The following is a 26,400-nucleotide window of genomic DNA, read 5'->3' as shown; positions in this document are numbered from 1 at the left end:
CACAAAGAGCCTTAAGCAAAGGTGATAAACAGTGCTGTGGTGACTGTGTCCTTGGCTCTGTGTGAGGCAAACCGTGGGTCACAGTTGCCTTTCAGGCCATGGGCAGCAAAAAAAGAGGAGGTGAAAGAAGGGTTGTTAACAGCCCGGCCCACCACATAACACTTGCAGTGAAACAGATCCTCCATTTCAAGGTATCCAGTGGCATGGTGTTCAGGGTTGTTCTGAGCCCCCAAGGTGGGGGGTACAACAATTACAGCACAATATTAGAGCAGTTTAAAGCATCTTAAAATCTCAGAAATAAAGTGGGTCCTAAAAATATACGCCTCGTGAATCAAAAGGATATGAAAGGATTGGCTAATTTTTTTTATTTAAATGCACCCTATTACACCAAGTGCTTGAAACATAACACAACCAATTTAAATACTTAAAAATAATCATTTTAAATATTTTTAAATACTTAAATATTTAGAAATGCATCTTAAGAGAATAACATACCAAGTGAATTAGAAAAAAAATCATACAGTACTTGTATGATAAATGTATTTACAGACTTAGTTCTGCAATCTATACATATTAACTCAAAAGGAAAGCCTACCACACCCTTCCCCAATCTACTGCCCCCCAGATGTTTTAAGAACACTATAAGAGTCCTGTTGGATCAGAGTTATATAACCAGCTCCATCCCATACATGCTTAAAACATAACATTATATTAATGTGAAAGATGTGCCCATTAAATTCAGCTAAACAATTAGCAACCAAAATAAACTTTATGAGGATCAGGAAGAGATAAAAAAACCATCTAGCACTCTGCCGCAGATAAAAGATGCTGAGCTTGCTCAAGCAAGCAAGTCAAATTGCACACTACAGTGGAGAGGAATTTCAGTCATTGGTGGCTTGAGAAAACAACTCCATTCAAATTAGCATTAATTTGCCTTCTTAGCATTAACTATCACTGTAGGGGTCACCCTAAGGCAGTGATGGATTACTCCCAACTCCCATTAATCCCAGTCAGCATGTCCAAGAAATTCTAGTCCAACATCTGGATGGCAACAGGTTCTCCAGCCCTAGTCCAAAGGCAAAGTATGAGGAACCACACATTTAACGGGGTGGTACTTTCAGCCCTATGTAATCAGGCAGCCATTGGGTTTTTAGGTTTGGAGCGGGGGGGACTATAACCCATCAGCCCCAGAAAGTATGGCTGATGTGAGAGTTATAGTTCTAAGCATCTGGAGCACCCCAGCTTGGGGAAGGCTTCTGTATCGAGCTAAATGAGCCTGTTTATCAGTCAGAGAGGCCTGCAAGAGTCGCTTCCATTTTACCCACTCTCCAAGCATTAAATGCACACATGTAGGGCTGCGTGTGTTGCCTTGCTCAGTACTGGCACTCACCCCCTCCCATTGTGTTTTGGACCAGCTCCTGCTACCCCCCTTGTTTTGCACCCTCTATGTTGCCGTTTCAATGGCAGGCTTGAGAGGATGCAGTGGAGCTGGCCCTGGTCAGAGCCCCTCGCAGGGCTCTTCTGGTGATGGTGGTGCACCTCTGGAGGATTTCATGGGCCTGAGGGCGTGGGGGTATCGTTGGATGACCAGAAGCGGGTTCAGAATCTGAGGAGCGAAGCAAAGTATCAGATGAGCCCAACGGTTGCTCCTCAAAGCCAGAGTCGCTTCGATGCTTGCTCTCCAGGGGCGGGGAGAGACAGCCATGACTCCTTGAGGAACAGAGGAGGAGGGTCTCTCTAGGGGTGCTGTTCCTCACCCTATTCACCTCAGGATTCTGGGGCCACTCATATCCCTGTCCACTTGCGTTTCCCGAGCTGTCAGACAAGCAGTCCACCCCACTTGCCAGCCCAGACGTGGCTACGGCCACAGACACACTCAGAGAGTGGGATCTCATTCTACTTGGGGGCGTGTCGTATTCTTGCATATCCATCGTCGTATTGGTTGAATGAAGCTGGGTAGCACCCTCACAAGAGCCTCTCTGTTGGCTTGGGGAGCTCTTACTCAAGGGACTAGTAGCTTGAGGTAGGTTTGGCATAGAGTAACACAGGCTGCTATTGACGAGAGCCAAGAATTTGCTGTGAGGGTTTCTGTACACCTGGAGGAACATGGAAGGGACGTAGCCTGTAGTCCCATTATACCTGAAAGACCAAAAATGCAAAAACGTCAATTTAAAAGCAAAATAAGTTCCAGGATGACAAAAATGGGTTGGTTTGTTTTTTCATTTTCATTTTTTTGCAGGTCAGGTGGGGAATGTTGCTGTGCAGCCTGGAACAGGCTACCTCTCACAGGGCTGAACTACCTTTCATTCTACTGTTTTTTAGTTTATTTTGTATGGCACAGATGATATCTGTTACAAGCATCTCCAAGCTTTTGGTTACTAAGAGGCATCCCTGATGGTGGTTTCATCTTCCATGTGACGGCCCTTCAGATATTTGAAGATGGCTGTCACATCATTTCTCAGTTTTCTCCAGTCTTGTTTTAAGTGTATGGGATTGGGCAAGGAGGAATTACTTGCTTTTAATTAGTGTAAAATGCATTGAGATTGGAAGGCAGTTAATAAATCAGTGATAATGATGATAATAATAATATGCCAACAATGTTTGATGCCCATCAGCAGTTCAGCTGCTGAGTTCTATACCAGCTGCAGCTTCCAAACCAACCTCAAGGGTAGCTCCATACAGAGTGCATTACAGTAATCAAACTTTGCAGTTACCAGTGCTTGGCCACTAGCAGACAAGTTATCCTCATCAACAGTTCTAGCCCTACTGGCTTACCAAACAAGCCACCATCCATCATCTGATTTCTCCAGCACTTCCACCACAACACCCATCTTCACAGACAGTTCATCCGACTTCTTGGCCTCATAAGCCCGTGTGACATAATACAGCATCCCTGAAAGAAAAGAGGAGGAACTGTTTCCAGCTCTCTACTTGTTTTCCTAAACAATGCACCACATGAGCAAGGAAGAAGAAAGGCAACTGGGACAGGGAAGGGCAACTTCCCAAACCAATATGTAAACCGAAGCACAGCTGTCCTCCATATTGCTTTTCTGGATCTTGCAGTGCAGTTCTTCAACCCAAAAATGTGCATAAAGAGCCATACATTAGGGGATTTGCTTCCAGATGTTTTGGACTGTCTATCTCTCCCATTAGCCCCAGCCAGCATAGCTGTATGAAGCTGGGGCTGATGCGAGAGTTGTAGCCCAGAGCAGCTGGAAGGCACCAGGTTGATGGAGGCTGGCATAGACAACCCTGAGGCAGAGGTGACAAATGAGGCACCTGCCTGATGTTCCCCTCTATGAGAAAGCATCAGAGTCACTTGAGACTTGTCCAGACTCACCTGTCTCCTCTGTCTCCTCGGTGGCAGCTGCCTCCTCCGTCTCCTCCAGGTACGGGGCTGGGAACCAGGCAATTTGTTTCCAGTAGTTTTCCACCAGCCACCATCCTGCAGAAAAGAATGACTCTGAAAGGAAGCTGAGGCCATCTGCAAGTTTCCCCCAGTGTGTCCTTTTAAAAGACAGAACCTGATGAGTGGGGGGTCAACTGCACCCCTTAATCCCAATTTGGTGAGAGCATGGATGATGGGAGTTGTAGTCAGCAACATCTGAAGGGATGCAGATTTCCCACCTCTCTCAATAATCCTTACAAACCTTAAAAACTAGATATTTTTATTCTCATAAATAAAAAGGGAGGAGGCTGAGAGAAGCCTGCTTGCCCAAAGCCAGCCAGTGATGGCAGAAATGAGATTTGACAGAAATGAGATTTGACAGAAATGACCATGGCAGAAATGAGATTTGAATCTGGGACCTCCTGATTTGTAGCTCAAATCTCACAGCCATGGTGCTGCACCTGTTTTCCAGAATGCAGCATCAACAGCGGACACGGGACAGGGTGAGGTTTGCTGGCGAAAGCTGTTCTGCTGTGTATCTTGTGCTATTATATGTGAACCGCTCTGCAATTTTTATTTTGATGAAGAGCAGAAAATAGCTGTGGTTCCTGCATATTGTTTGGAGGTTGAATCAGATGACCATTGGGGTCCCTTCCAACTCTACAATTCAATAATACCATAATAATAATAATAATAGTAGTAGTAGTAGTAGTAGTAATAATAATAATAATAATAATAATAATAATAATAATAATAATTTTATTATTTCTACCCCGCCCATCTGACTGGGTTTCCCCAGCCACTCTGAGCAGCTTTCAACAGAACATTAAAAACAGAATAAAACTTCAAACATTAAAAACGTTCCTAAACAGGGCTGCCTATGCCATACAGAAATGGTGTAAAGAAGCATACCTGTCTTGTCTTTCATGAGGACTTCAAGTATTTCCCCCTTGGTGGCTCTGAAGAGCCTGTTGCTTGTGTCTTTGGTCTCATAGGCTTCAATGCACCTGTAACTTTGGGAGACGACCGGCTGGGTGATGGTCGCGCTGGGTGGCAAAGGAGTCTCTTTCTTCCCTGGGCCCATTTCAGAAGGCAAAATCACAATGCTGCAAAAGTGGAAGGAATGATTGTCTGCTGTGATTCCTGCACTGCAGAGGGCTGGACTAGATGACCCTTGCAGGGCATCCCTTCCAACTCCATTCCTAGGATTCTATGTCCCTTTTTGAACTGGAATAAATTCCAAAGAAATTACAGCAGATTGGGAAAACTTGTCTTCTCACTGAGCTTGGTCTCCAGTCGAATTTCATCCCTGGTGACACCATTTATTACTTCTAATGCAATTAATTTATTAACTCCCTTCAGAATCAGTGTCTCTGGGCGTTTTACACATAAGATAATTTAAAACAGTTTAAAACAACAACAACAGCAGCAAAAATAACAAATACATTTGAAACAGGACTGAAACCTAACAAGTGAAAACACACGGTGAAGACTCATTTACCTAGCTGGGAAAGTCTGTTGGAACAAAAATGCCTCAGCTGTTTCTGGGAAGTGTAGACAGTGGCTGTCTGTTGTATTTCAACACAAATGCTACTCCACAGAACAGAGGCAGCTGCATTAAAGCCCTGCTCCGAGTCACTGTCCAGAGTGGGCTTCTGAGATCTTTGGAACTTGCAGGAGAACCTCTCCCCGCAGACTTTGCCTAGTATATATTACTTGGTGTCTTTCAAGGCTGGAATTCTGGAAAACATCTCATCAGAAAAGTAGCAGACTGCAATATGGGAAGCAACGATTCAGACCCATGGTCCATCTGTCACTGACTGGCAGAAGCTGTTATGGGTTTCAGGCAGGGTTTTTCCCCCAACCCTACCTAGAAATGTCATTGAGAATCAAACCTGGGATCTTCTGCATGCAAAAAATAAAAAAATAAAAAATGCTCCATCACTGAGTTAGGGTACTTCCCCATACATAAAAGCATGCAAAGAAAGTAGGAAAGCATATAAACAAAATAGTGTGGTGCTGACTACGGAAACGTCACAGGTTTGATTCCCTTTATGGAAGACCTGCATATTCCTGCAATGTAGGGGGTTGAACCTTGGGGTACCTTGAACTCAACAATTCTATGATTCTATAAAAGCATGGCCTATCAATAGCAATAGCTCATTGATATGTCACTGCTTAGAATTAAGACAAATGCTTAAAACTCATATAACCATAAAGAAAACTCTGGTGCTATGTTGGCTGCAGGCCAGTGAGGTATTTGTCAGTTAGGAATCTTCAAAGTATCTCAATCAATTAATTTGACAGATCAGTTCTATAAAAACCCACATGCACAATGATCCTTAGCAGTTTCCTTCAACGTGGCATTTTGCTGCAATTATTATTTCGACCTACTCTGAAATGTGCACATCTCTGCAGTAGTTCATGTCATTTTCCATTTTGAAAACATACAAAAGTTAATTTGTCAGATTCAGCTACCAAAAAAAAAGGAAAGGGGTGGGGGGAAGCTTTCATGAGCCAATCTGTAATGACCACTCTTACATCTGTCAGAGTTTGTTTGCAAACGACAGTCAGCAGATCACGAAGGCAGCTCTGAGAGTCATAACTAAAAGGTTTTTATTTCAGCTCAATCCATTTACTACCCTTTCCTCATCCTTGCCACAACCATACTGCCATGTGTGCAACCCTGAGAATTAAAACCAGTACAATGAATAAAGCTAAATTCAGACACAGAATCACTTCCAACATTTGGGAAGCTTCGTTGTATTTTGGCATAATACTGGAAGTGGCAAGCCACTGGCTTGCTAGGGGCTGGCAAGCCAAAGTTGGAAACCACATGTGAAGTGGGTTTGCAAACAGCGGTTTGACTTGGCTTTAGTCTGAACAGACAAGCCACAGTGATGGGTGTTGCTTTGTTCTAGACCACACACACAGGAGTGCTGTGAAGGTGAGAGATGAAAATTGGCAAGCAGCTCTGACCCATGAATTGACTGTTGTCACAGAAGGCTGGTCACCAGGCCAAGGAGTGACAGAGCCCTATCAGAATTTTTATAGGTTTTGGGGGTCATTCTGGAATGATACAGATCCCTTCCAAACCTATGATCCTGTATCTGTGAAGTTAAAATCTATAAGTGAAAACTTGCAGAGCCAGCCAAACCAGTTCCTTTTTTAAGTTAAGGGCCTTAGCTGGCCAGTTAACTGCGACCATTAACATATCCAAAGAGGTTGTCGTGTTGCCTGCGCTTGCTTTTCCCTTTCCTCCCTCTCCATCCCTTTTCCTTTGCTGTTGTGTCATTTAGATTGTAAACCTGAGGGCAAGTTCCATATTATAATTAATTGTTGCAACCCCCCCTCAAAAACCCCCACCTTAAGATATAAAAAATGCACACAGAGACACCAGTCCTTATAAATACATAGATATATATACTTTCATTTCTTAAAAAACGACGGTACCTGTTCTCTGGAAAAGAAGGGTCCATATCTCGGCTTTGTGCTTCAAAAAAATGGACGACATCCTCTCCCTGGGAGATCCTGGCTTTTGTCTTCAGGAGCTCTTGACAGTAAATCTCCAACAACATCAGACTCTCCTGGCACCTGCTCAACTTCTGGTTCTTCTTCAGCATCACATTTACATCTTGGAGGGAACCCAACAGAAGGGGGGTGCTGTGGTGGCTCTTGGCAGCACCTCCTCCCCAACCCCCCATCCTTTATACTCAGGACTATCTTAAGCATATGTGGCGCCAGGGTGTAAAGATCTGCCCGGCGCCCCCCCCCCCCCCGGATTGCCCAGTCCCAGGCGCGCAGGAGGGCGGAGCCAGCCGGCCACCTCAGTGTCTCGCTGGCTCGGTCACCCCCAAACTTGTGGTGCAGAGCCGCCCACAGCAGAAGGGCCCACCGTGACACTCCGACCAATGGGCGGGCTCTTCCCTGGACTCAACTCTCGGGCTTCGGACTCTCAGCCTGCTGCCCCTGAGAGCCCGGCGCCTGGGTGCCCCGCACCCCTAGCGCTTTTGGGTAAGACAGCCCTGTTTATACTTCCTGCCTTCAGGCTACAAGTATTGAGGAGGTAAATATAAAACATTGGAAGCTGTCTTATACCAATTCAGATCATGGGTCTACCTACCTCAGGTACGGGGGACCGTAGTCCCACCCAAATATTGCTGAACTACAACTCCATTGTCCCTGGCCCTGAGCAATGGTCACTGAGCTTGTTGTAAAACCCAACTCCAGTGAAGTGGGAATACAGCATTTCCCCCACTACAAGGAGGAGAAACTAAAAGTTTTCTCTGTTGATGGGAGAGGCAAGGGATGCAAACAGCAGATGTCCCCAATCCAATTAAAATTAAAATCTAATGAAAGGCCTCCCTTCTTCCCCTTTTACCTCGAAACCTGGGGATGGTCCGGTCGGACTTCTTCAAGAGACCACTTTCAATAGGGAACTTTTTCTTCAAGTCTTTCTAAGCGATGGGAGAAACAAGAAGGGAAAATGAGTACTATCATGCTTCTCAACAGAGGAGAAATCATTGTGCAGAAACAAGGGAAACTGGCCTCCCCAGTTTCAAATCTTATTCCCTTTACGTTCAAAAGCAAACTTACATGGAGTTTCTTAAATTCTTCAAACTCCCGGTAGATGAGAATGTTGTTTTGATCTGACCAGGAGACAAGAAGCATCCAGACCTGGGGAGGAAAATAGAGCAGATGGTTCCTACAGGCCCTGAGTGTCTCCCAGCCAGCTCTTAGGGTGGTGGGCCTGCTTAGGACCAGACCTGCCCTTAGGCAGAAAGAGGCAGCAAGTGGGGGGGGCAGCATATAGCCTGTGCTGGACCCTCCCAACATCCCCATGGGGCAGAAGAAACTTCAGGCATCCTTTTCACCACCCAACTAGAGCCAAGCTGACATTTCTCAGAAGTCTTTTTTTTTTTAAGGAAAAATTCCGTGCTACAGCTATACTACATTCTGGAAACCAAGACTTATGAGGAACAGATGAGGGAGCTGGGTATGTTTAGCCCGGAGAAGGGAAGATTGAGAGGTAATATGACATCCTTCTTCAAATATCAGAAGGTTTGTCACATAGATTGCTTGTTCCTGCCGCTATCCAGAACCAATGGGTTCAAATTACAAGAAAGGAGATTCTGACTAAACATTAGGGAGTACTTTCTGGTGGTAGCAACCATGCGACAGTGGAACAGACTACCACAAAAGGTGGTGGATTCTCCTTCATTGGAGATTTTTGTGGAGGTTGGATGGCCATCTGTCAGGGAATTAGCTGTGATTCCTGCATTGGAGGGGGTTAGACTAGATAAACATAAACAATTCAAATCAGCTCCATATATAAAAACAAATTAAAATCAGTTCCACACCTAAAAATATTTTCAGATCCAACACACATGCATTAACTGTGGGAGTTGCAGAGGGGCAACTGAAATACCTTTTGTTTTCTGTGCTTCAGCAAGCCCACTGCTTTCACCTCCACGGGAAACCTGCCGCTGCTCATCTCCCCCAGAGGACGATGCTCCATCTGTCTTGCAAGATCTCTTTGAAGCACCTCCTTCCTGCAGGCCAGGTATTTAGGAGCACCCAGGGAGGAGGGGCCAGCTTTTCCCAGCTGGCTCTAAAACTCAGGTTTCCTCCTCCGCCCAGAAGTTCCAAAGTCTGGCAACCCTGGAGAGATTCTTTGGGGAAAGGAGGCAGGTATGGAGCCCAGACCCCCTACAAGGCCATCTCTCAGGAGATCAACCTTGTTTATTTGTTTGTTGCTACCCCAATACATTTTGGAGCCCTTGGCACATTCAAAAGGGTGGCATAGAGTGTCAGGAGCAGAGAGACACAGGCTCACATCTCATAGGAAGCTGCCTTATATTTATGAGTCAGACTCTTGACCCATCTTGCTAAGTATTGTCTTCACTGACTGGCAGAGCTCTTTCAGGCAGGGGGCATTCCCAGCCCTAGCAGAAGATGCTGAAGGTTGAAACTTGGACTTTCTGCATACAAAATAGATGCTCTCCCACTGAGTCACAACACTTTTATCCACACCCCGACAAGACAGCACTTTTCCCCTAGCTGCTGTCCCAGAAAGCTCATTCCACATTAAATGGAGACGTTTTACTGCACTGGCTATAGCAAGCTGAAAAGGTTACTTCTTTTGGTTTCATTTTTGCATATTTTTATGTACCATCCCTTGCTCCCTTTGTGGCAGCTTCCAAGACTGAATTACTCTGCAAAGTTAATGGTCAATCTTAACTAGGTTAAAAACCCAATTTTACTTAAAAATAAACAGATAAAATAGAAGAAAGAGTATTTTAAAGCATCATATATAATAAAAAGATATATGAAAGGCAGAAATGTCTGTAAGAAACAAATGCTGATGATGATTGCCCACTTACTAAAAAATCATGTTGATACAAGATGCACTTTAATTGTGACATCATCCGTTGCACCTTGTAGGCAGATGCCCTTGACCTGCTTTTGATCCAAAACCTGCCTCCCCACCCCCAGCCTTCCATATTTGGAAAGAGAGACACACAGGGATAATGGAGGGGGAGGGAGCAGAATTTGTTCCACCAATCCAAACTCAGGGAAGAAGCATCCTAAATATCCCTCCCACCACAACCACACTTCATTCATATGGACCAAGCCAGCTGACTCCCAATGCTCTGAACCTCCAATCTGTGGGAGTTGTTTTATCATGAGTAGGAATTGTAGAGAATTCAGACAAAAACAAAATCGGAAACAGAGATCGCTGCAGCTTGTGTGTTCATCTGTGGTCAGGAAAGGATATCCATCAGGTGAATACAATAAATATTCATTCACAACTTTGTTATTTGTTTAAGTCTGCAAATGATACATAGTTAGTGACTTTTTTCCATGTCAGTTTGACATTTCCTTCACATTGAAATGAATTTAAGTTACATTAATTTTGTAAACTGTTACATAGCGGACAAAGAGGCAAATAATGTACAGTAGTCCAAAACATTATTATTGCAGTTATGATTATTTCGGTGTGATTTGTGCATTGCAGGGGGTTGGACTAGATGACCCTTGAGGCCCCTTTCAACTCTGCAATTCTATTCTTCTATTGCATTTATATGTCACATTTTTCTCAAAGGATGGTTTCCCTCATCCTCATTTAATCTGCATAACAACCCTATGGAGTAGGTTAGGCTGAGAAATGTGGAGGATGCCAGGTTGAAGGATGGTGTTCAAATCACAGTGAACTTTGCACTGTGGTTGGTGGTGATGGTTCACAAGGTCTTGTTCAGTGGTTTTGGTGTGTACCCACTCCCCCCTTTTTTATGCCCATGGCAGCCATTTTGTGCTGGCAGCCATGGCACTTTGATCAAGACACCTGTTTTTTTAAACAACAAAAGCACTGCCCCATTATTCAGCTGTTTGCTCCTCCCCTCCCAAATTTGCATTCCTTTCTTTTTCTCCTCTCTCTCACCAATGAATCCACTGCGCAACATAACCTTGTCACGTTTCTGACTTTGACAAGGAAACACTGAAATTAAAGAAATTCCCCCAAAGAAACAGATAGGTATGGCAGTATTTGCAAAGTCAATATAAGATAAAGATAAAGATAATTTATTACAGTCGGAGACCAGCTTATAAAACACACTTGGGGGTATAGTCACAGAAGTAAAACAGACAATTAAAACAATGTACAACAATAAATTTAAAAACAATGTACAACAATAAACTATCCCAGGGAGTTGACTCAGAGTCACCCATGGAATCGAGTTTGGGGATTTTCATGCAGGACTATTTTGAGTTGGGCGATGGTCTGCGCCTACAGATCTGTACACAGAATCTGGCGACCATGCAGGTCATCTTCTGATTTTTGCCTAACAGGAAAAGGTCAAATTTTTGCTTTTGCGGGAGGTCGGCGAGCTTCACCAGTAGGGGATCAATGATCTTACTACGTGCCTCTTCATAAAAGGGACATCTAAAGAACAAGTGTTCTGGGCTTCCTATCTCTCCCAATGGACAGGTGCAAAGTCTCTGAGCGTACGGGACTTTTCTAAAGGCTCCATCCAGGACCGGCGAGGGAAGAGCTGAGCTTCTGGCGAGTGTAAAGGCCCTTCTTGCATTTCTAGATACGAGAAAGAAGAGATATGCTGCCGGTGCGGCTATATATCTCTCGATTTCTCCAATTTTATAGTAGGGGCACCTTGCGCAGTCCTGTTGTCTCTCGGTGTCTAATATTTTTTGCCTGACTGTAGCTTTTGCCTGGCCCAAGCCCAGACTTAGAAGGGCTTGAGGGGCAAAACCCAGTTTCTGGAGGGTGTTCAGGACTGCAAAGTCAATATGATTTCCTTGAGAATGCCAGAAGACAACGCTGATGGACAAGTGCTGTTAATTATTAAGGGGTTGAAGTATATTGTTGCAACACATTGGGGTGGGGTGGGGGACTGATGAACAGACAGAGCATCAGGAAGTGGTACAAATGGTGAGCAAAAGTTTGAAGAATTATTGACTGGGCAAAGAGAGCAAGTTAGCCACAGTGGGATCTGCTCACGAAATAGGTCTATCTGGCAAGGGTAAAATCCTGACTTGGCTCCACCAACACTCTGCCTTTAAGGGTTCTTGTGGGGCCAGGCCAGCTCCAGGATCTGACGGTCCTCTCAGGCAGTGGAGCCATCAGGGCAGGAATCTGGGGCAAATGTCCATGGGTCCCACTTGGCACGATGACCAGGAAGCCCCCCTAAAGTTAACTAGGCTGGCTTACCACATTTTAAAATAAGGGAAGGGGTGCACATTTCCATCAAAATGGGGAAAGCCCCCATAAGCCAGTGTGGTTAGAGTGCCGGACCAACATCTGGGAGACCAGGGTTCAAATCCCAGCTTGGCCATGAAGCTCACCGGATGACCTTGGGCCAGTTCCTGCCTCTCAGCCTGACCTACCTCACAGGGTTGTTGTGATGAAGAAATGGAGAACCATATAAGCCACCTGGAGCTCCTTGGAGGAAAGGTGGGATATAAATGAAATAAATAATAAAAAAATAAAAATAAGCCATTTGTTCCAAAGTCTAAGGCTGCGTACACACCATAGGTATAAATCACATTCCCTTCCCATCTCAAAGAATCCTGGGAACTGTGGTTTACAATTAACAAATACTGGGAATACTACAGTTCCCACGATTAATTGGCAGAGAATGTGCTTAAAAACCATGGTGTGCATGCACCTGCTCTCAGGCAAGGCATCCTAAAGGGGCACCTTAAGGGTTGCAAACCCAGGAATTCTCTGGTGCTCTATCAATATTGAGAAATAATCCATTATACTTTATCTGACAACACAGGCTTCTCCTACTCCTGAGGGAAGGATCCGAACCAATGGATTCAAATTACAAGAAAGGCGATTGTGAATGACTAAGTATTCAGGAAGAACTTCATGAGGGTAAGAGCTGCTTGACAGTTGAGCAGACTCCCTCATAAATTCTCCCTCTACAATTCTGTGATTCTATGATCCCCATGAACATGAATACACGTAGTGAGAAGTACACAGACACAGGTCACATTAGCACCATACATTTAGGGCACAATTAATGTACATTTCAAGGACACAGCTTCTTTCTCCGTCTGAAATATACTCGGAGTCGAGTGTGGATTTCATGTTCATAGTTCAGCTCATAGTAGTGAGGAGGAATGGAAGTTTCCCCAAACTAACTGCTTTATATACATTATTTACACAATGGGCCCCACGTGATTGGCTAATTCCGGGATTCTCCTGTAGGCCAATCAGGTTGCGGATTCACTTCCACCTGGAGTTAGATTGAGTGGCTCCTGCGGACCAATCAGACTGCTGCATTCTGGATCCTATTGCTCTAGGACCAATCAGACTGCTGCATTCTGAATCCTATTGTTCTAGGACCAATCAGACTGCTGCAATTTGGATCCTATTCAACTCAGGAAATAACACCATCCCTCCAAATCCTGGGGACTGTAGTTTGTTAAGGTTGCTTGGAATTGTAGCTCTGCGAGGGGGTACACTACAGTTCCCAAAAATTCCTGGGAAGAGTTCTCTGGGAATATGATTGATAAACGTCTTTGGGAATTGTAGCTCCTTGAGGGAAATAAGGGTCTCCTAGCAACTCTCAGCACCCTTAACAAACTACACCTCCCAGCATTCTTTGGGGGAAGCTATATTAAAGTTATGTTAGCATACCATGCTAAAGTGGTATCATAGCACTTTAAAAGCATGGTGTGAATGTAACCATCGTTGATTGGGAAGTCTTGTGCAACAATGGGCTTTGATCTGACCCAGTGGGTCTCTTCTAATATTCTTAGATCTTTCCTGAATCAAAAAATATTCCATCCCAGACCTCAAGCAGCCTTTAGGATTCACTGGAAGCTGATGGAGAAGAGAAATGATCCCTTGAGGAAGTTGGTATGCACACTATAAAGACAGGATTGCAGAAACATCCATGGTCAAAAGTCCTGCTCAATATAGGCCAAAGATTGCAAATACTTACAGCAACCTGGAGTGTGAATTTGCATGTTCTGATTTCCTCGTATGTGAAAACAAACTAAAAGTAAAAATGTTCTACTTGTCTGCCACAATTTATTATCTTATTTCCTTGGGAAAACACCTTTCTGACTCAGAAGCCCAACCTAAACATTTGCTAGCTATTTGCTGTCCTGGTCATTTAGGGGAATGGGAGAACATCAGTGTCAAAAAACCTTCCTAGATAGCTTAGAGAGGTTGTCAGGGCAGCTCCATCATCGGCTTGCTACATGTGCCATGTTTCTGGAAGTCAAAGCAGAAATTCAGCATGAGGTCCAGGCCTGGAGCCTCTGCCCTGCTGCTGATGGGCAGTTCCAAAGCCGTTGCAGCAACCCAAGTGTGACTTTTTAAGTTTCTGGTCCATGGTCTCTCTAGATTCAGAGGTGCTAATACAGCTTCCTGCCAAGGGTGCAAGAGATGGGGGCGGGCACCAATATGGCTCCATGCTAGGATCACACAGGAGCCTAGTTACGCCTGTGCCCTAAGATAGTTGGATAGAAGAAGGTTAAACTGTAACTGCTTTTACATGTTTTTAATTATAATTGTTTTTTAACTGTTTTAACTGTTTTAGAATGGCTTGGATTGGCTTTTAAACTGTGCATCTGCCATTCTCAGCTCCTTTGGAAGAAAGAGTTGGATATAAATTCAATTATTATTATTAATAATAAATTAGCATATGAAAAGTTGATGCACATCAGTGTCTTTTTTGTGGGTGATGCATTTCCTCTTTATTTGGAAAAGTAACACCCACCCACACCCAAAGACACATTCAGTGAGGCTCTAACATGTCACCTTTGTTCTTCTGCTCGGCTTCTGGAGGAAAAAAATTCAAAGAAACCCCACACTTGCCAAAACATCTTAGAATCAGGAAGCAAAGGTTCAGCACCATTTACAAGGCTCAGATGAGAGACCATGTGAATGATCCCCACCCTAAAAGCAGGTCAACCTTATGGTAACTCTGGACTTTACAGGGCCCTTGGAAATTCACATCCTTCCTGTAAAAAATAATCATAAAAGTTGATACATCTCTACTGTGTCCAGTGCAAATATCAGTATCATCTGCAAATTAAGTGTGTGCACACACAAAAGTAGGCAAAGTGTTACAAGGTAGCAGTTGAATGTAGAAGAAAATAAATATAAACAGAAAACATGGATCTAAAATCTGGAGATTCTTGAATTTGCTCTTCCATTGCTAGCACCACAGCCAGCCAACCCAAGTTGCGTATCTGGCAGCAGAATGCAAGAGGCTGTGCTTCACCCACCTGTTCTACTGCTTCTACCTGGGCAGAGAAGCCAAGCAAGCAGCAACACTTTAAGGAAAACCCTGCCTCCTGCCAAGTTTGGCAAGTGCTGGGGCACAGGACCAGATGTGGAACGCAGCAGGTGGGGCCAGAAGGTGGCAATGACCATTTTGCCTCAGGTAGCTAAACTGCATGCATCACCCCTGCCTAGCACCCAGATACAACCAACATATGCAGCTAGCAGAGCAATCCTAGTGTGGTTTATTGAGTAAATTTGCATAGCTCAGTGCATCAAGGCAATTCAGAACTTTTCAGAACTTCTGCAGAGTTTTGCCCATGCACCATAAAGCATGCAAATTGCAATTGCAGGTACTCAGACCTACCATCTGCATCAGGTAAGCAGTAAGCAATTCCACAACAGCCTTTCCTAGCTGGAATGCTCCAGATGTTTTGGATGTGTTAGACTAGAACCTGTGAAAGCAGGGTTCAAATCCCAACTCCGCCATGAAGTCCACTGGGTGACCTTGGGCCAGTTCCTCTCTCTCAGCCCAAGACAGAGGAACACATGAAACCGGTCCATTCAGTTCAGTATTGTCTACACCACTGGTCTTGAGCTGGTGGGTTGGAACCCACTAACATGCTGCAGCCCGATCCAAGGTGGGTGGCAACAAGAGCACTACCACCCTGCAAATATATGGGAAAAGATTAAGAAATGGATCCCCAAATGCATGTATGATTAAAAGGAGGTCCTGGGTCTTCAAAGGTTGGAGATACCTGGTTTGCGCTGATTTGCAGCAGCCCTCCAAGATTTCAGGGGTCACACCCTGAAAATAGGTCACACCCTATTACACCAAGTGCAATCTATACATATTAACTCAAAAGGAAAGCCTACCACACCGTTTCCCAATCTACTGCCCCCCAGATGTTTTAAGAACACTAAGAGTCCTGTTGGATCAGAGTTATATACCCAGCTCCATCCCATACATGCTTAAAAGATGTTGTTGTTTAGTCGTGTCCGACTCTTCGTGACCCCATGGACCAGAGCAAGCCAGGCACTCCTGTCTTCCACTGCCTCCCGTAGTTTGCTCAAACTCATGCTGGTAGCTTCAAGAACACTGTCCAACCATCTTGTCCTCTGTCATCCCCTTCTCCTTGTGCCCTCCATCTTTCCCAACATCAGGGTCTTTTCCAGGGAGTTTTCTCTTCTCATGAGGTGGCCAAAGTACTGGAGCCTCAGCTTCACGATCTGTCCTTCTAGTGAGCACTCAGGGCTGATTTCCTTAAGAATGGATAGGTATGATCTTCTTGCAGTCCATGGGACTCTCAAGAGTCTCCTCCAGCACCATAATTCAAAAGCATCAATTCTTCAGCGATCAGCCTTCTTTATGGTCCAGCTCTCACTTCCACACATCACTACTGGGAAAACCATAGCTTTAACTATACGGACCTTTGTTGGCAAGGTGATGTCTCTGCTTTTTAGGATGCTGTCTAGGTTTAGGATGCTGTCTAACTTGAAAGATAACATTATATTAATGTGTAAGATGAGCCCATTAAATTCAACTAAACAATTAGCAACCAAAAGAAACTTTATGAGGATCAGGAAGAGATCAAAAAACCATCTAGCACTCTGCCACAAGTGGGGGGTCCTGCTCAATATAGGCCAAAGATTGCACATACTTACAGCAACCTGGAGAGTCAATTTGCATGTTTTGATTTCCTCATATGTGAAAACAAAGCAAAAGTAAAAATGTTCTACTTGTCTGCCACAATTTATTATCCTATTTCCTTGGGAAAACACCTTTCTGACTCAGAAGCCCAACCTAAACATTTGCTAGCTATTTGCTGTCCTGGTCATTTAGGGGAATGGGAGAACATCAGTGTCTAAAAACCTTCCTAGATAGCTTAGAGAGGTTGTCAGGGCAGCTCCATCATCGTCTTGCTACATGTGCCATGTTTCTGGAAGTCAAAGCAGAAATTCAGCATGAGGTCCAGGCCTGGAGCCTCTGCCCTGTTGCTGATGGGCAGTTCCAAAGCCGTTGTAGGAGCCCAAGTGTGACTTTTTGAGTTTCTGGTCCATGGTCTCTCTAGATTCAGCTTCCTGCCAAGGGTGCAAGAGATGGGGGCGGGCACCAATATGGCTCCATGCCAAGAACACATGGGGGTCTAGTTACGCCTCTGCCCTAAGATAGTTGGATAGAATAATGCTAAACAGTAACTGCTTTTACATGTTTTTAATTATAATTGTTTTTTAACTGTTTTAACTGTTTTAGAATGGCTTGGCTTGGCTTTTAAACTGTGCATCTGCCATTCTCAGCTCCTTTGGAAGAAAGAGTTGCATATAAATTCAATTATTATTATTATTATTATTATTAATAAATTAGCATATGAAAAGTTGATGCACATCAATGTCTTTTTTTGTGGGTGATGCATTTCCTCTTTATTTGGAAAAGTAATACCCACCCACACCCAAAGTCACATTCAGTGAGGCTCTAACATGTCAACTTTAGGGGGGGGGGGAATCAAAGAAACCCTGCTCTTGCCAAAACATCTTAGAACCAGGAAGCAAAAGCTCAGCACCATTTACAAGGCTCAGATGAGAGACCATGTGCATGATCCCCACCCTAGCTGGAATGCTCCAGATGTTTTGGATGTGTTATACTAGGACCTGCGAAAGCAGGGTTCAAATCCCAAACTCAGCCATGAAGTCCACTGGGTGACCTTGGGCCAGTTCCTCTCTTTCTCTCAGCCCAACATGGAGTAACACATGAAACCGGTCCATTCAGTTCAGTATTGTCTACACCACTGGGCTTCAGCTGGTGGGTTGGCACCCACTAACATGCTGCAGCCTGATCCAAGGTGGGTTGCAACAAGAGCGCTAACACCCTGCAAATATATGGGAAAAGATTAAGAATTGGGTCCCCAAATGCATGTATGATTAAAAGGCGGTCCTGGGTCTTCAAAGGCTGAAGATACCTGGTTTGCGCTGATTGGCAGCAGCCCTCCAAGATTTCAGGCAGGATCTCTCCCAGTCCCACCAGGAGATGCTGGGGACTGAACCTGATGCCTTCTGCATGCTAAGCAGTTGTTCTACCACCGAGCTATGCCCCTAGCTCACAATATTGCTGTCAGGATAAAATGGAGAAGGTGGAGGCTGAAGTGTGTATGCTCTGTGGAGGAAAGGTGGGATAGAAGTATAAGAAGGAATAAAGTATGTCAACTAGCCTATAAGTGAATAAACTACAGTATATTTTTAACTTACTCTCCTAATAATTTGTATATAAATTATAAAAGTGGTATATAAATTTTGTTAAATAAAAAAAGAGGAAATGTTCAGACTTTCAAACAGTATGTTATGCCTGAGCCTTCATTGCTGAAACTCCCAACAGCATTGTCATGCTCACAAACACCTGATGAAGGAACCATTGTGACATAACCCATTCAAGTAGAGATAAGGGGCAACAGGCTGTCAACAGTGGCAGTAGTTGGGAGCTTCCCAGCTATTAAAAAGCCACATAGAGTCTTTTCATACAGCCTGAGGAATTAATCCCTTATTTAACATTCATAATTGCTGGATTGATTTAACAGGACTGGAGCTAACATTTGCTTGGATTTGGCACCATTGATAGGCAACTGCCTGCTGCGTCCTCCACTTTGAAGGCACCCTGGTCTTTGGGCCTCCAGCACCTCCTTCAGCATGTCCAACCCATCTAGGAGGCGTTTGATGCTGGTGTTCTACTGGGTCAGGAAGACGCCCCTGACAGAGAAGCCGTGCCCTACTATCTCGGCCAAACCTTCTGCCTCTGTCCCAGCTTGCCACACTCCTCACATTTCACCCTACTTCACGAGGAGCAAGACACAACCTCCTCCGCTCCGGAGGTCCAGCAGGCGCAAGGTGCTTCGATTGCCAAATCTCACCGACCCCATGTTTTTAAGATCTGCCATTGGCAGCGTTGGCCGGAAGAGAGCCCGCAGGCGTGGCAAGCAAAAGAAGACTCCAGCAGAAACAGGAAAAGGGGTGAGGGCTAGGCTAGAGGCAAAAAGGCTCCAAAGCTATTTGCGGGGTGGGATTGCTTTGGAAGATGCCTTCTCACAATCTCTTCCCTTGAACCATGTAAGGACATAAGAAGTGCCTGCTGGATGAGGCCACATTGGCCTGTCTAGTCCAGCATCCTGTTCTCACAATGGCCAACCAGAGGCCTGTGGAAACAAGAGCATTCTGTATTGCCTTCCTGCATCTTCCATCAACTACTATTCACAAACGTTACTACCACTGACTGTGGAGGTAGAGCATTGCAGTTTGTAAAGGGTGCTGCAAATTGTAGCTATGCGGTAGAAGGGTAATCTACAGTTCCCAGGATTCTTACAGGGGAGAAGCGATAATGCTTTTAATATATGGTGTGTACGTACACAGCCTCAAATTAGCTACACCAGGCTCTGAGCAAAGATTATAATGCATATTGTTGTTTTTGTTGTACTTTTATAAATATTATAAAACCCATTCCTGCAAGCCATGTAGTCTGGAATAAACTCAAGTCACCCCTCCCATCATTAATTGTAGTCATAGGAGTTCCTACATGCAGATGGAGCTTATTAATTTTAATAGAGCTACTCCAGAGTAAAGAAAACTGTAGCTTATGGCATTACACTAAATGCTAATTAGGCTTGACATTTGATAATTATATAGTCATAAAGTAAACAAGAGTTAGAAAATAATTTCTGGTGTTACCATTGTTCTAGCTGATGGCACTGCAAGGCCCAGCAGATTGCAGAGAATGTCTAGATAAAATGGAATGGGAGAGACATAAAAAGCAAAAAATTGTAAATTGTATTATTTATTTTCTAACATTGTATTTTTTAAAAAACAAAAAATATATTCACCACACCTTAATTTCCATCTATTATTATTATTCGTATGTTAATTAGACTGCATTATTAATATTATTATTAATAATTGAAACCTCCCTTATTTTTCATCTACTGTTATTACTGCAGTCTGTTCATAAGAATAATATTATTCTTAATACGAATATTAGTGTTATTAATACTGAGGTCTTCTTCCTCGGCTGCAAAAATACAACAGCGCCCCTCCCTTCGTAGGAAGCGGCCTAGTGGAGTTGCCATTGACAACCACTCTCAGCCTCCTTTCCCCCCCCTCGAAGGGGCGGGCCCCTTCTGGCCCAGCATGCTTTGCGCGCACCCAACATGGCGGCGCCCAGCCCCAGCACGTCCGGACCGGCGCCCGCTTTTCCTTTCCCCTTCTCCGCCTCGACGGCCGGGGCTGAAAAACCCGCGGAGGGGCAGCCTCTGCCGGCCGCCGAGCCGAAGAAGAAGAAGCCGCCGTGTCGGGCCTGCACGGACTTCAGGAGTTGGATACGGGATCAGAGGAAGCAGTCGGACCTGGTGATTGCTGGCAGTGGGGCTCCGGAAGGCCGCAGGGAGGGCGGGAGGAGGGAGCCGTGGCCCTTGGGAGCCCCGAGAGGACGCAAGGCGGGAGCGGGCGGAGCTGGGCGAGTTCAGTTGGGGAGGGGGCGAGAGCAGCCGGTCCCCCGCTTGCCTTGGGACTAAGGGGCGTTATGGAGTGGAGGGTGCGGGAGAAGGTCGATGGCGCGATCTTATTTACTTATTACATGTGTATCTATTGCTTTTTTTTCTAAAAAAAAAAAAAGTTTAAGGGTACTCTCATTATCACTCAAGAAAACCACCATTTTATAGTTCAGATCGGGAAAAATAGAGTAAATGAACAAAAGTACAAAGATTCATAAAATGTTTAGGGGTATGTGTATCCCTGCGTACCCCCAGAAAAAAGCACTGTGTGTATCCCACCTTTCCCTAAGAAGTGCAAGGTGGTGTACATAGCTCTCTGTCTCCCCATTTTATCCTCGCAACAACTGTAAAGGTTAGGCTGAGAGACGGTGACTAGCCTAAGATCACCCACTGAGTTTCATAGTTGAGTGGGGATTTGAACCCTGGTCTGCCACATCTTAGTCTAACACTGTAACTGCTACACAACTTGCACAACTCCTTAACAACCATCTCAAGGTGAGACACACAAAAGGTAATTAAAATTACCAAACCAACAGATACATTTAGTACAAGACTAAAACCCTAGCAAGTGGGCACTTGCAGTAAAGACCCATTGATTCAGCTGGGAAAGCCTGTTGGGACAAAAACTTCTTCAGTTGTTTCTGGAAACTGCAGGTGGCTCATGGAGCATTAAGGGATGTAAGGAGAGGGGTGTCACAGGGTTGAACTTGCCCTTGGGACATGGAGAGAGTGTTGTAAAAAGTATATATATGACCCGCCTTTACCCAGTCATTGTGGAATGAATCATGGGGCAGAGATATTCTCCTTCCTTGTTGAATTTATAGAGACATGAGAAGCTGCCTTATACTTGACTATAAACTGCCTTGAGCATTAAAAATGTTAGATATGACTGCTGAAAGTAAATAACTAAAATATTTCTGATTCAGTTCCAAAAGTTTAACTCTCTGAGGTATATCCAACTAAGCTCTACTCAGATAAGACCCACTGGAATTAAAGAACCTAAGTTAGGCATGCCCATTAATTTCAACAGGTATCCTCTGTGTAGCATTTGCTACAACCCTCTATCTAGCTTTTTTACAGGGTCCTCTCTTCCCTGGGTTGATCTTCCTTGTTCAAAGACCTGTTCCCAGAAGCTATTTAAACCTGTGGAACTCTCTTCAGGCCTCTAGGAAGTAGTGGATCCACTGCCTTTCTGCCCTGAGGATGCAGTGGCTCTGTCTCAGGGTTCAAAATTAGTAGGGCACCAGGCGTATTTTGCACCTAAAGATTCTCAATTTGCAAGCACCTCAAAAAATCTGGGTTCCATTTTTTGCACCTGGCTGACACTCAAGGATTACTGAAATGTATGTGCTTTGAAGCCTCAAAGTATATGTTAAGAATAGATAATATGTTAAGGAATTTCACAGAGTGTTTTGAAAACTGAAGTACGGTGCCAATATTTTTATTGTAAACACCAAATTAAACATGTATTAACAATGTCTGCTAAAAATGTGATATTAACAACATGTCACATGTGAATTGCATATTAGTTCATGCTTATAAAAATAATTTAAAAAGTGTTGCCGATACCCCACCCCCCAGTGGTGCCTAGACATTTTGTTTTGGTGCCCACAACCCAAGTCCCAGAAGCCATTTGGCTCTTAGCTTTTCTATCCCAGTTTCTAACACTGCTCTGTCTCTGGAGTCCCATAAAACTTTGTGGTGGGAGATTCCTGCCATCGTGGTTCCTCTTATTGGTGCCCTGCCTCAGCTTGGGAGAGATTCTTGGGGGGTATAAGGAAGATTTGGACATAGCTTCTGTAGTTTTACTAATTACAGCTGAAAACTATGCATACAAATATTGGTGAGGTGTTCTGTCTGTGCTCACATCACAGACTGCTGTGCTGACATCACATCACAGACTGCTGTGCTGACATCACAGTGTGACTTGGCACAGTATGCTTTGCCCAACCTGGCTTAATCCCCAAACTGACAGAAGACAGTTTGCATAGGCGGTGGAAGGGGAAGCAAGCAGGGCCTTTGACGCAGCTGTGACTTACAAATCTGCTTTAGAGTCACACTGTGCAGGACTGTTCTGTGTTTTCTCTGGCTTGTTGCTGATGAGTACATGTTTTTTCCAATCTAGGAAACAGGAGCCGCAGAGAAGGAGTTACCTCCTGATTGCCCTTTAGATAGAGAACAACTGGGGAGAAATTCGTGGTCGTTTCTTCACACAATGGCAGCATTTTACCCGGATCGGCCCACTAAAACTGAGCAGAAAGACATGGTTCAGTTCATCAACTTATTTTCCAAGTTTTTCCCTTGTGACGAATGTGCAGAGGACCTGAGAAGCAGGTGAGTGAACCAGCCAAGTAGGTCCCATGCCTCACCTGCAAGAGCTGGCATTTAGTGTCACAATGGTATTTCTGTTAACCGCAATACTAGGTCACTAAACACCCACCTTGAGGCTTGATCTTGTTTCTGTATAAGGTCCAAGTGATGAGCCATCCTAAATCACTGGCAATTCTGCCTGTAATTTTCAAGCCTGCTCTCTTGAGAGTGTGATGCCATTCCCACACTTCCCAGGAATTTATTTGGGGTGAGAATATAATCCAATTTCACACCTGTTCTAACACTCTCTTAACTTCCCAACCCAGGAATCTTGGTATGAGGTGGATTGTAGTAGAGGCTGGTCCATCAGGGAAGAGATTGCCCTGCCAATCTCAGTCTGCCCTCTGCCAGTCTCCACCTGTCTAACTCCTTACAACCAGTCTGGGAAGTGGCACTGCTTGCCATCTTCCTCCTGCTCCTTAGTTTCAGTGTTGCCCCTTGCAAAACTTCATAGAGAGGAAGATGGGGACAGAACCAGAAGGAGTTGGCTATACCTGTTATAGGTTCTGGCTTCACCTACTGTTGGGCTCCTTGACTTGCACCCCACCAGTCCTTAGGGGGCACCAGCCACTTCTGGTGAATGGGAAGTTCAACAGAATGCCATTAGACTCTGTTTGGTTTTCCCTCATACACAGATTACGAAGAAACCAACCTGATGCCAGCAACCGCCGTAATTTGACGCAGTGGTTCTGCCGGCTTCACAACGAGGTCAATAAGAAGCTGGGGAAGCCCGAATTTGACTGTTCCCTTATAGATGAGCGCTGGCGAGATGGCTGGAAGGACGGGTCCTGCGATTAGATATCCTAGCAAATACAAGATTGGTTCACCTTGATTAAAAGAAGCTAGAAAGAACTATGAAATCAAGCCTTGTATGGACTTTTGCTGAAGCGTACAATTGATCTTTGGTATTGAGGTTGTGGTGATACAGGAGGAGGAGGAGGTGCAGGTGTTAGAATAGATGTCCTGCCTGATTGTTTCTGATTCTGGAAAAAGTAACAAGAAGGTCCTGAAGTAAGCTAGTCTTATGGGAATTTTCTACCTGCTGGTTGTCTTTTCCAGACCACATACTTACTAGCAAATGCTGCCTTAAATTCTTTTTATCAGTACTTTCTTAATGGTAGGGAAAAACATTTCTCCAGCCACTGAACTACTAGGCTGGGGGGAAAAGTTTTAGAACTTTTTTTTGCCACCCCCAGTTCTGCAATCTGCCTTCATTTTGTTTGTCTTTATGATCAGATTTTACATTGTGTCTTTTTTCTTCCCTTATCCTTGTAATCTGGAATGGTTTAAAAATTATTTTAAAGAGAGTACTATTTAACCACTGTGGAGCTGCAGGGCTCTCTTCATTCAAGGGATACTAAAACCATCCTTTTCCAACTTTTGGTGCCCTTCAGCTGTTTAGGACTACAACTTCCAGTGGTCTCAGCACAGCCATTCTGACTGGTGCCAGTGGGAATTGTAGTGCAAGACAGCTGAAGGGCACCAGGTTGGGGAAGGCTGCCTTATGTTTTCCACAGGTTAATTAAGGTACAAAGAAATTTACAGAGTTGTAGAATCCCAGTAACTTTGCTGAAGTCCTAAAGCAGGGAAAATACAAGTAATTTCTGAGTGCAAGTCTAGGTCTCACATTTCAGCTTTGTCAACAGATATTTTTCTTTAATTTCTATCTGTCTGGCAAGAGGGTAATACAAATGAAAGGAATGATTAAGCACAGGGAAATTAGGATTATATATGTCATGTATTAAAATATAACTTGTGAGAGGTGGGGTTCATGAAGGTCATATTAGCCCCACAGCACTGGGAAGAGTCACTGAGCTTCCTTTCTCAAGGAAGGTTTTATTAACTCATCAGAACTTTGTGTGTGGGAAGTCAGGCATTCTGTGAAATTAGAAATAGTTGTGCACTGAGCATATGAAGGTAGAGATGGACCATTACGTCTTGTAGGAATCCTTGTGTGAACAGCCTGTTGCCCACATTGGCAGTGGGCTGAAGACCTGGCAGTGAGTATTTGAAAAGATCATTGGCCCTTGCAAACACTTTACATGGGTGGCATTACTGCTCTTGAGCTGCAGAAAGTTCTGAGCTGTGAATTGTACTACATTTTGATATAGGGTAGATTTTAACTTTTTAGTCACAAGTGAAATTTAGATAATTTGCACTTAAGCAACAATTATGTGAAGCTGTTGGCCTGATGTAGATGTAACCATGGTTCGTTTACATATACAAGCTGGGTCAAGCCGTGAGCTTGCATGTTCCACCTCCTCTTCTTCCTTCAAGCACAACAGGAAGATGTTTGAGTCTTCTATTTTCTCATTTTGTCCAAATATGGGAAAGTTGTTTGAAGAAACCATGGTTCAGTGTCCCTGGTTTGTTAACTATCAAATAATAGTTTTTATATCATGGTTTGTTACTTGTGGTTCTAGATACGTACACTTGCCTCCTCATACATCATGAGCAACTTTAATAGCCATGTATATAGAAACATCTATGAGTGAGTTTCATCACTGGAAACAAACAGGTAGCTCTTGGGCACCTTATTAACAAAATCTGCCTTCATATGACTGCATATGCCCTGCCCCAGTAAATCTAAATGTCCAAGCCATTTTATATGAAAAGAGTCTAGTAATACCTTCCTCTACATATAGGTTGCCTTGTTTGTACTAGATTTCCTGGTCTCCTGCTTTCAGGCTAACATCACAATATAAATCAAAAGACTTCTGGGCTTCGGCATCCTTCAGCAATCTGGTTCCCTCCTGGTGTTTTGCACTTACAACTCCCATCAGTTCTGAGACTGATGGGAGTTGTAGTCCAAAATGGCTGTGCTGGCTGAGGCTGATGGGAGTTGTCAAAAACACCAGGAAGGCACCAGGTTTATGATGGCTGGGCAAAGGGATGCAAGGTTCTGGCCCGGAGATGGGGCCTGTACTTTGAAACGCTCTTAAGAAGCCAGTGAAATGGCAGTCCCTAAGCTGCCAGTGTTTCACCTTCATCCACTGCGAGCCAAACTAGAATCCTGCAATTTATAGCAGGTGGACCAGGGAGAATGACCTGTGAGGTTAATAGGCTCCAGCGTGGCTTGGTGCATTTTAAAGCACTTTCACGGTACCTAGGCAAGAAGGTGGCAATCCCATGTGGTGGCTGTATGGCTAAAGGTTTCGTTGACGGAAAAGTGATGTTTTGTATCTTGACTGAAAAGTTGAGCTGCTTTGTATAATTTATTTTGAGGCATTTCTGTTTATCGGTAAAGAATGTCAATTATCTAAATGCACTTGATGAAGGCAGTTGGTAAAGTGCATCTCAAAAATGTATTTATTTCCTGGCTGGTGACCAAACAATAAAGTTAATTATTTCCTTTA

At 44.2% G+C, this 26,400-nt stretch overlaps 2 protein-coding genes across 7 annotated transcripts; one reads left to right on the top strand and one right to left on the bottom strand.

The window, feature by feature from the left end:
* Window positions 1-1,163: 1,163 nt before the first annotated feature.
* NOXO1 (NADPH oxidase organizer 1) lies at window positions 1,164-20,251 on the bottom strand (the record flags this gene model as incomplete). 5 transcript variants are annotated; one of them, XM_079952704.1, is made up of 10 exons in its annotated part: window positions 1,164-2,139; window positions 2,776-2,893; window positions 3,341-3,445; window positions 4,301-4,494; window positions 6,842-7,022; window positions 7,770-7,845; window positions 7,985-8,065; window positions 8,817-9,060; window positions 19,857-19,906; window positions 20,176-20,249. In XM_079952704.1, the coding sequence occupies 8 exons, from the start codon at window positions 8,904-8,906 to the stop codon at window positions 1,458-1,460; spliced, it is 1,527 nt and encodes a 508-aa protein (XP_079808830.1). In that variant the 3' UTR covers window positions 1,164-1,457. The 5 variants fall into 5 exon arrangements, with proteins under 5 accessions (XP_079808830.1, XP_079808829.1, XP_079808828.1 ...); XM_079952703.1 differs by having other exon boundaries at window positions 20,014-20,217; XM_079952702.1 differs by lacking the exon at window positions 8,817-9,060 and having other exon boundaries at window positions 20,176-20,251.
* GFER (growth factor, augmenter of liver regeneration) lies at window positions 18,708-26,400 on the top strand (the record flags this gene model as incomplete). 2 transcript variants are annotated; one of them, XM_079952710.1, is made up of 3 exons in its annotated part: window positions 18,708-19,145; window positions 22,800-23,008; window positions 23,680-26,400. In XM_079952710.1, 3 exons carry the CDS (start codon window positions 18,825-18,827, stop codon window positions 23,840-23,842), a joined length of 693 nt encoding a protein of 230 aa, XP_079808836.1. In that variant the 3' UTR covers window positions 23,843-26,400. The 2 variants fall into 2 exon arrangements, with proteins under 2 accessions (XP_079808836.1, XP_079808837.1); XM_079952711.1 differs by lacking the exon at window positions 18,708-19,145 and adding an exon at window positions 20,333-20,530.

This window comes from Podarcis cretensis, assembly GCF_951804945.1.
Source record: "Podarcis cretensis genome assembly, chromosome: 14".
Taxonomy (NCBI): Eukaryota; Metazoa; Chordata; class Lepidosauria; order Squamata; family Lacertidae; genus Podarcis; species Podarcis cretensis.
This window is presented reverse-complemented; position numbering and strand designations above follow the sequence as displayed.